Raw genomic sequence first — 10311 nt, 5'->3', positions numbered from 1 at the left:
AATCCGCCTGCCAATGTAGGGGACACAGGTTCGAGCCCTGGTCCGGGAAGATCCCACATGCCATGGAGCAACTAAGCCCGTGTGCCACAACTACTGAGCCTGCGCTCTAGAGCCCGCAAGCCACAACTACTGGGCCCGCGTGCCTAGAGCCCACGCTCCGCAACAAGAGAAGCCACCGCAATGAGAAGCCCACCCACCGCGACGAAGAGTAGCCCCCACTCGACGCAATTAAAGAAAGTCCGTGCGCATCAACGAAGACCCAGTGCAGCCAAAAATAAATCAATCAATAAATAATTTTAGAAGTTCCCTTAAAAAAAAAAAGAGGCATACAGGCATACACACAGGTAAGGCAGTGGTACATGGAGATGAAAACCCAAGATGGACAGTGAAAAGGAAGGAACAGAGTTCAAAGAAACCAAACAGAAAAACAAAACAAAAAAAAGGAAGTGAGACACAAGTCAGGAGAGGGGTCAAAAGGAAGAGAAAATGCACTGACAGAAACATTCCCTGATGAGCTCTGCGGCGACACTGTTACCTTTCTCCCTGGCCACGGTGGCAGTGTGAAAAAAAATTGAGCAACTTACTTGCTGTTCTGATAAGGCATTCAGGCTCTAGAAGTGGCAAGCAAGGAACATCAACAGGAACCAACTGAGACCAAAATCTCGGCCCAAGATTCAAAGTCCACAAATCCACAGGAGCTGCTGAGAAATGACTGTCACCCTCCCTCCCAGGCCTCACAAAGGGGAGGCTTTCTTTTCACTTCAGAAAAGCCAACAAAGGTAACAAGAACCTGCCCTTGAAGGCCCCTCTGCTAGTGAAAAAGGAACCTAAAATCATCAGCTGCTAAGTTCCCATGTGGTCTTTGAGAGAAACAGGGAGCCTTCTCCTGTTGCCAAAGGGTAAATACTGCACGTGAATAAAGGAACACAATGAAAGAAATCCTGGCACTAGGTGGGGCCTCCTCTAACACCCGGATCCCAACAGCTCAGAAAAGCCCATGCTCCAGTAACTTTGGATTTGGCCTTCCAGCCAATGAAGAGACTGCACATCCACCACCAACACCACCACCATTCACACCACAGAAATAATGGGCAGGCAGAGGGTGGTGTGTTTTTTTTTCCCTTTAATCAATAAAGTTGCCTAATATTGATATCTTGTAAATAAACGAAGTATCATTTCTTAAAAAGTGCTTTCAAAAGTACATAAACCTCTCCAACAGCATCTTATTTTCTTTCAGATATCTGATTTAAAAAGAAAACTAAAAAACCAGAAATGCTAGGAAAAGCACCTATGGAAGGAATCCCAATGGCTGGAGGAGGCCAAGATTCTTCCAGTCATTACAGAGACATTCCAAACTACGTCCCTTATACCGACCTGGAGTTGTGTGGCACTCAGAGAAAATTCACTAAGTTGCTCAACTGAAACAACGATGACGATAATTATTACGTCCTGCCAGCACTATTGTAAGTGCTTTATATTCATTAACTCTTTTAATGCTCACAACAACTATATCTCTAAGATAGGTACTATTATTACTCCTTTTTCTTTACAGGCCTAGAGGGATAAAGTAAGCCCAAGGTCACAGTAGGGGCTGACCCGAGATTCCAATACAGGGACTCTAGCTGCAGAGCCTACTCTGACCACAGTGACACCATTTATTGGAAGTCCGAAAGTGCTGGGATCTCCTTTCAACCCTGCCATAAGCTCAACTCAATCAGAAAGCTATGCTAGACCAAGAGGGCCAAAGGGACCCCACTTCCTGTGACTGGAGAACCAGTAATTCAGACTCTTTTGGGCAAAAACAAAGCAACAAGCCCAAAATGCTGCCAATGCTATGTGCAAAGGCAGTCAAAAGATGGCCATCTATGGAGAGGAGGTGGGGAAGTGATGGGGTAAGGGAAAACCAGCAGACACTCGGGTCTAAAGAAGGTGAAGAAAAAAGGGGGTCACCCTGCATATAGGATATGAGTAACCAAAACAAAACCTTCAGTAAAATGGTCCTCAGGAGAAGCAATGAGTAAACCATTGTAGCAGCAACAAGGACATAAGCTAGAGCTCTGCCTGCAGGTAGCTGAACTCATTAATCACCAAGCTTTTGGACTTGGGAGCTTTCTGCTTAGTGGGAGACTGAGAAAACAATCCGGCTACATCAGCAGCACCCGCAGTCTAGTCGCAGGGGGCTCAGAATCCTGCTATGTCCCCTCCCTGAGAAAGATTCCCTACTGTGTTCAGGAAGTGCCAGCACGTGGTGACTGAAGGCTCCCACCTTTCCTACAGGTACCTTGATCAGGGACACTCAAACTGTTCCCCATGGCTGAAGTATCTGTTGAACTGCCAAAAATCAAAAACTATTCTCTCTCCTTTTTTCTTCTCCAGCAGGCCTGGACAGACAGTACCTATGTACCGATCCAAAAAGTCTGGGGTCTGGTTGGATTTAGCAGCCAGATCACGACAGCCAGGAGTCAGGAGTCCCGATTCCCTTTCAGATCCACACGTGGGGAGCCAAGCACAGACCTCCTGGCCAGGCGAAGGGCCTTTTGCCAAGCTGTGAACTGCAAAGAAAAGGAGCTCTATCTTAGAGCTTCCAGTGAAAGGTGTGTAAGACCAAGTTGCTTTGAGTAGCATGAGGTGTGGAGAAAGCCTACTCACTGGAGAGGCCCAGCTGAGAGACCCATTCAGAATTAGGAGGGAAGGTGGTTGTTTACAGACCTCCTCCAGACTCATTCCTCAGTGAGCAGAGCCCCAGAGGAGGCAGATCTTTGTATTGCCAATTTCCCGAAGAGCAGAGGAAAAGAGGCCGAGGCGGCTCAAAACTAGCTTGACTGGTTCTACAGAGAAGCCACTGGTCTGCTCCGCCTTCCTTATGTTAAAAAGAAAAAGGTGGCTTGGAGCCAGTCGTTGAACCCGCCCCCCCCCCCCCCCGCCCGCCCGCCCCACTGCTTCACTGTCCCACAGGATCCACCTAGCCACCAAGACCAGGGTCCATCTCACCCTCCCTCCTACCTACTTGTGATTCTATGACTTCATAAGCCTAAAATCAATCATTTGCTGCACAAGAGGAAATATATTTGTTTTTTGCCCTTTTCCAATGAGAAGGAATAAATGAAAGTAAGGCGGAATGAGTGCCAACCCAAAGACAGACATCTGTGGAAAGAACTCCCCACGGGGACCAAAAAAACTTCAAACACTCTAGACAAAACGGACATTCAGATGAAGGGATCTAGCCTATTTATACCCGGCAAAGGAGAAGCAGGTCAAGTGGGCCAGAGAAGGCCCTGGGACCCCTCCTCCTCTGAGAGAGAACTGGAAACCAAGGGGGCCAGATGTTCTCTTGGTGCTTTTTCAGAACCAGATGTACCATCTCAAAGTCTAAGAAACAGCAAAGACATTCAATAGCCCGCACTAAAAGGGCTGTGGCGGGGTAGTGACGCTCTGCTCCGAGAGCTAGAACTTTCAGAGTTAACATGGCGATAGACAGCCTCTTCCCATGCCACAAGTGGGAAATGGGTGGTTTCCTCCTCCACAAGGTTTGTAAAGCCTTACTCTTCCCTTTGCTGAGACAGAAGGGGAAAATGCATAGATAACACTTCAGTGACTCATATTTGATGAAGGCTGGGAGAAAGCCTGGAGAATCCAAGCTTCAGGTGCAAAATGTACAAATACTGGAATCTACTATCAAGAAAAGGAAACCCAGCCACCTATCTGGTTTGTCATTTTGCTGAACTTCCGCTGAAGGAGGAAGGGCCAGGTTTAAACTCCACCCACCCTTTCCACAGCCCTCTCAATTTTTGCTTTGACGCAGGAAAGCGGCGAACGCGGCAACGTCACCATGGTTAAGAGAGAACCAAACTCTTTCCACGTCTCCTCCCAAAGCAGAGGCCTAGTGGTCAGCCTACAGCTTAACCCAGCGCAAGGAGCTGGGGCTGGACCTGGTTACAGCAGGAAAGCCTCATCAGGCAGCCTCAGGGAAGGAAGGATGACCACCCTCCTTGCCCTTTCCATCTGCTGAGGTTACTTCATCCCAATCCATTAATGAGCTTCAAAGTGCTGCTGGGGGGAGTCCATTTAGCAGAGACGCTATCATGGGGCCAAGGGTGGCGCCCAGCCCCCACCTCACTTGTCGATAATGGGCCACAAGGTCCGAGCTTAGCTGCACTCTAGGCATAAAATATTCATTTAAGTCGACATAGTACATGTGAGGAAAGTCATGGAAGCTCCTGGGCGAAGAGGAATGCCAGCCAGGTGGCTAAGTGCTCAATGGGAAAGAGTTCATGAAGGCACGGGTTAGTCCTGGTCAAATGCCCACTGAGAATTAGGCTGTTCTGTCCAAAGGGGAAGCAGTCTAGTCTGAGACGTTTTTGACTCCCAAGAGCTCTAACCATGCAAACCTTTCAGAAAACAAATTCTCAGTCTTTTCCTGCCTCACAGGCATCAACTCTGTTTAAGACATTTATGCTGAAGAAAACTCAAGCCCAATCTTTGGTCGCCATCCGAAAGATTCAGTTATCCCTGTGCAAACTTGATTTTAATCTGAAGCAGGCCGAATTTCAATGACTGCCTTGTATCCATCTGTTTAGCTACTTCCCAAAGTCCACAGACTGGAGAGAAATTATTACAATTTACTAGGTAGCTACCTTTACCAGGTTCAAAGGTTGTAGTATGGCAACTCTATGAACTCCAGGGGCTCCTAGAGCCCTTGGTCTAACAATACCTCTTTCCTGTTTCGAGGGTGAAGCAGAAAGTAAGACTATATGGTCTGACATTCACCCACACCCCTGACCAGAAGGCAGCACCACCAAGGAGCCCCTGGCCAGGGTCAAAGGGCAGAGGTCGGAGTCAGCACCCAGAGCATGGGGCTTGCTGCACAGCCTGCAGGACAGGGAGTGAAACGAGAGCGAACCGAGCTCTCTACAAGACAACACTAAAACCAGATTACTCAGTGAAACGTTCAGCCAGAATCAACACTGGGATCCAAGGGATATGTGTGTTTGGAGTGGCTCAGTGGTTCTGTGCAGGATTCTAAAAGTTAGATTTGCTCTCTCACCCACACTTCCAAACTCCTCTTCCCAGAATCATGAGAGAAGAAACAATGCCACGCACTCCCTGGAAGGACAACAGCAGCCCCCTCCCTCGCCCACTGCAGCAGAGGCAGAGGCGGGTGGGTAGTGAAAGCCTCTTGCTTTCTCTCAGGTGCTTTCTCTCAGGAGCCCTCTCTTGTGGTTCCTGAGGCCCAGAGGTGGGGCAGGTATGAAGGCAATGTAGGCCCTCTACCAGGTGTTACAGGAAGCTTTCGCCAGCGGCAGGTGGACTCTGCAAGTTGGACCCCTCTCCACTTGCCTATTACTGCTGCTGCTGGCTGGAAGACAAACAGTCATCTTGCTGATTGCTTTCACCACTGCCAAGCCTCCAGGCCAACAGAGCCATTTGGAAAAGTGAACGGAAAGCTCAGCTCTCAGATTAAGAATGCCCAAAACGACCAGCCCCAGGTCACAACCCTCTTTCTGCAAAAGGAAGAGGCTATGACTGTGAAAAAGCACATCTGCAATCAGGTGTCACAAAAATCACAATAAAGACAGGGTTTAACTTTCTTTTTATCTCCTACTTTCACTGTTAGAAGCAGAGTCGACAGCAAACAGGCAATCTCTCTGCAACACTAGGTTTATTTTTATGCTTCAGCATTTTGTGTGTGTGTGTGTGTGTATGTCTGTTTAATTCAGATGTGATCAAAGAGCTCCTAGAAACAGCTTCTCATCAGCCACATGTTTTAAAGAAAGAGGGAGAGAAAGAGCAAGAGATTGGAGCTTGAAGACAACCAGCAGAGTTTGTTTACCTATTTTCTTGCGAAACCAATTAAAATAATTTAAATCTAAATAAGATAATAGAGGACCTTTGGGGGAAAGAAATCAAACCAACCAAATCCCTTGCTTTTTATTTCACAACATTAAGGCTTATGCAATGACCACTTCAGCTAGAATCGCAACAGGACCGAGAAGAGCTTTCTGGTCTCACCTGGTGGCATGATCTAGCCCAAAAGAAACCAGTGCTTCAGGCCTCTCTAGCCATATGACCAGAGGAGCTGCTACTTGTCTTTTTTCTTGTTTTAAAAAATACTGCACCTGCCCTTTATGTTTTTCGAAATCCACGCTTTTACCGGAATGAGACTTAATATCAAGTCAATGGTGCGGCTACCCTGAGAATGACAGAAGAACCAACGAAGCGGCTCAGGGGAACCTAAATCCATGGAGTGGAAACAGGATGAGTAATTCATAATTTGGAACAGGATGACAATGTATGCAGCCAGTGCTCTGGACAAAGTTATCAAGGAGCAGCTTACGTTCCCAAATGGTTCACAGAGTTCTATCACAAAATCAGTAGGCGTGCACCGGGTTCCTACTATGCGCTCAGCATTATGTGAGGCTTGTAGGGAAGAGAGGAAATCAATGCACACATCACAAGAAAAAGACCAAGGCAAGAATACATTTACATTGAGTAAAGAGCACAAAGAAACCACATTGAGGCACTCTGTTACTCTACTTTGCAGAATACAATGCCCCCCACAGCCTTGCTGAGAGAGTAGGCACTCCACCGCCACTCCCCAGATGCCTGAGGGTGCCAGTCAGTCACTTGGCCTCCTCCTACCAGCTCAGAATCAACAGTCTGGGGAAGTCCTTTGGTTAAGCAGGGTTTACCTGCTAAATAAAGGCTGTGATAGGAAAAGGAATGGAACAGGCAACCTCAAGAGGGTCTTGAGAAAGTGGTTCCCATTAAGGAGAGAAACAGCTGGCACTGAGGGAAAGACTGTGAGATACAGACCATGCTCCAGTTTTCAAACACCTCAGTCCCATACAGAACCAGCTGCCAAACCCGCTGATGAAATGGAAATCAACCATCACTCCCTCTCAACCCATTTCAACCCCAGAAGCAATCAGTCAATCCATCAGTAATGAAATGGTCAACCACTGCAGAAAAACTTATCCAGAACTCCTCTTGAGTTCCTGACTGCCCAGATAACAGAGAGTGAGGGGGTAACAAAAGAGAAAAACATCAGAGAAATGAAAAGAGGGTAGATTTTTCAGAGAAAGGTGTTAATATGCAAGAGTATATAACAACAGTTCTACAGCACTAAGGAGAAAGAAGGAAACAAGATGAAAACATAAATAATGTAGTGAGGGAGAAGGATGCAAAAAGCACTTCAAGCCCCACAGGAGAAGAGCTCTTTTTTCAGGTCAAGTTTTTTTTGCCTAGTGAAGTTCTCCACCAAGTTTTTTTTTGCCTAGTAAAGTTCTCCACCAAGGTATGACAGGCAGGGGACTCTCCACAGAGCAGGCAGCAAGGGACACTAGAGATGGTGAAAGAAAGGGGAGGGGTGGAAAGTGGACGCCTCTCGGCTAAGAGGTGAGATGACACAGAAAAGGCTAAGGCTTGGGTGACAGATGATAGCAGTGATTGCCAGGATGAGGGGGAAGTGTGTAGCTCAAGAAACTAGCGTGCAAAATTCCTGACCCGGGGGGTTACAAAGACTAGCCAATCACAAGGGGATGGATAGGGGCATATGCGGGGGGAAAAATAAACATGATGTGAAGAAGGCAGGAAACTAATATGGAGATTAAAGGCAATCCTAATTAAGAGGCATAGTAAGAAAGATGGGGTGAGGGCAGAGAAACCAGAAGGCAACAAGCAAGGGGGAAGAAACTACGTAAAGTGACAGATCCAGGAGTGAAGAAACAAGAAAGCCTCACGGTTTGTGTTGCGGTGTAAGAGGACAGAAAGGCAAGGACGGGGATGCGGCAAGGCCTGGGAAAGGACCGAGCAACAGGTTGTGTAAATGAAGTGGGGCTGAAATAGTGAGTGTCTTTCCCTCGGTAGGAAGAGCCCAGGGACAAGACTGGTACAGCACTCACCGTGAGAAACAGGAGGCCAAGACTCAAAAACCCAAACCCCAGAGGAAGAGAACGTGAGGGATCCAAAGACTCTGAAGGGAGTGAAGACTGGAACCCCAAAGACAACCTGTGGGAAAACTATGCGCATGACAGCTGTACGGGAAAACACGGAAGCAACAAATGCCAGCGCGAGGCACCAGGGAGCTCCTGGAGAAGAGAAGGGAAAGTGATGAGCAAAGAGTAGGCGAAAGATTTGGAAAGGTGATGAGGGTGGAGCTGGTGGGTTGCAAGCAAGAGGGAGAGCACAATCTGGAAAATTGCAAGAGGCAGGGTGGAAAGCCGGGGAACTGGAAGGGGATAGGGATCGAGAACACACTCCGGGGCAAGGACCCTGAGGGTGATAACTGGGAGAACCGGTGCGGGCGGAGGGGAAGCGAGGCTGGAGGGATGGAGGAAGAGGTGGACAACGACCCGGGGCAAATCGCAGGGTGCCAGCCGAGGAACAGGAGGGTGGCAGCTTTAAGCGTGGGTGGAGGAAGACCAGAAAGGCCCCCGAGAGAAAAAGGGAAGAGAAGAGGAAGCTGGGGAGGTAACACGGAAGAGCGCAGGAGGGCGGTGAGGGGAGAAGGGGGGGGGTTCGGCAGAAAGACAAGTGTACAGCTTGGAGTCTGGACGAGGTGGGTCCCAGGAGAGGACTCGGAAGGGAGATGTACGGGGCCAGGAGCCAGATGACAGGGCAGCCGAGGCTTACAGGATGGCAGCAGGGGCACGAGGGGAGCTGAGGAGGGAGGAGGCTCTGCAAGGTGCAGGGGCCCAGCCAGAGAATTCGGGGAGCCCTTAGGGCTCCTTACCTGCTCGGTGTCCCTCTCGTTCAGCGTGGGTAGGGGGGTCCGGGCGCTGGACATGGCGCCGGTATCTCAGGGGAGGGAACCGAGAAGCTCGGAGGAAGGGAGGGAAGGGAAGGCGCGGAGCCCGGCCGGGCGGGGCTTCTCACAGCAGGGGCACCCGCCGCATGGGCCCCGGCCGGGGGTGCGGGGAGGCCGGACTGCCGCTCACGCCAGCCCGGGGATGCGCCGCTCGGGCTAGGCCGCGCCGGCTCCGAGCGGCTCCGGACCGCACCCCCCCGACCCCCGGCTGGGCTGTGCCGCCTTTCGGCCGGGCCGCGCCGCTCCGCCTACTCTCTGCCGCCGCAGCCGGCCGCCTGCCTCGCTCCTCCCCTGCCCTCAGCGGCACTGCTCCGCGCCCGGCACACAGGCAGCCGCCGCCGGACCTGCTGCTCCCAACATGGCCGCCACCACCGCCGGCCCTCGGCTCTTTCCGCCGGCAGCAGCCGGAAACATCCGAAGCGGCTAGAAACGGGAGGGGGGCGCGCCTTCTCCTCCCGGCCACAGACTACTGGTGAATTCCGGAAACACCCGAAGAAGGTAATCCCGGGGACGCGCCTGCCTCCTCGATTCCGAAGACCAAGCTTCGGCTCTGTTTGCGGAAATCCACGAAGGGACTCCGGGTACTCCAGCCACGCCCACAGGCCTTTCCCCGCCCACTTCAAGCTGGCTCTCGGCAGTTTCCGGACACACCCGAAGCCGCCCCGCTTGCCTTGAGCCGGCCCCGCCCCCATCCCGCCCCGACGCCTCCGGCGGTTGTCGGCCATTTCCGGCAACACCCGAGGCCGGGCGAGCCTCGGGTAATTCCCTCGGGTGGTACCCAAAGTCTGACTCTTCGTTTCTTTCCGTCAGTTTTCGGGTATTTTCAAACCTTGAACAGGGAGCGTGGATCGCATGTGCGTGTTACCATTTGCCTAAATAGAAAATAAGGCTGTTAGCCATCACTGCTGTTGGCATTCTTTGGTTCTAAGGCAACTTCCTGTCTGTGTGTCCTTTCGTCTCTCAGCTAGCTCATTAAATACATCTCGTTTATCATCCAGCCTGTCTATCAACATGTGTGTCACCTGTCAGATGCAGCGTTAGTCTATTACCTGTCTACCTACAGTTCATCACCTGCTGTCATCTATCTTGGCTTCTATTTATCTATCCATGCACCCCGCATCTAGTCCACAGGGCTCCTCAAGGTCCCAGGCAAGCACCAGGTAAACGTCCTTGGCTCCCAGCTGCCGGAAGCTGCACAGATTCCCCCCAGCCCAGCATTCCACCTCCAGCTGTGTGTAGTGAAAATGCTGTGTGATCTTGGAAAAATCACATAACATCTCTGTTTAGACTCCTCAACGTTCCTATATTGACAGAATCCATGCCTTTGTTCCAGTGATGACATTCTAAATAACATCTTTGAATTTGTTACCTTTTCTTTCTTTCAGAAAAAGTTTCTGTTTTTTTTACGTGTTGTTTTTTTTTTTTTTGGCTACGCTGGGTCTTCTTTTCTGTGCGTGGGCTTTCTCTAGTTGCGGCGGGCGGGGGCCACTCTTCATCACAGTGCG

At 50.2% G+C, this 10311-nt stretch overlaps 1 protein-coding gene across 1 annotated transcript in view; it reads right to left on the bottom strand.

Annotated features, from left to right (window-relative positions):
• The window catches only part of MARK2 (microtubule affinity regulating kinase 2), a 35413-nt gene extending 26628 nt beyond the window's left edge, over positions 1 to 8785 (bottom strand). The window contains exon 1 of the mRNA XM_028500928.2: positions 8732 to 8785. Coding sequence (XP_028356729.1) covers positions 8732 to 8785 — 54 coding nt within the window. The remainder of the gene's footprint in view (positions 1 to 8731) is intronic.
• Between the last annotated feature and the right edge of the window lie 1526 nt (positions 8786 to 10311).

The sequence above is a fragment of the Physeter macrocephalus genome, chromosome 16 (assembly GCF_002837175.3).
Source record: "Physeter macrocephalus isolate SW-GA chromosome 16, ASM283717v5, whole genome shotgun sequence".
Taxonomy (NCBI): Eukaryota; Metazoa; Chordata; class Mammalia; order Artiodactyla; family Physeteridae; genus Physeter; species Physeter macrocephalus.
Note: the sequence above shows the minus strand (reverse complement) of the source record. Positions and strands in the feature narration are given on the sequence as shown.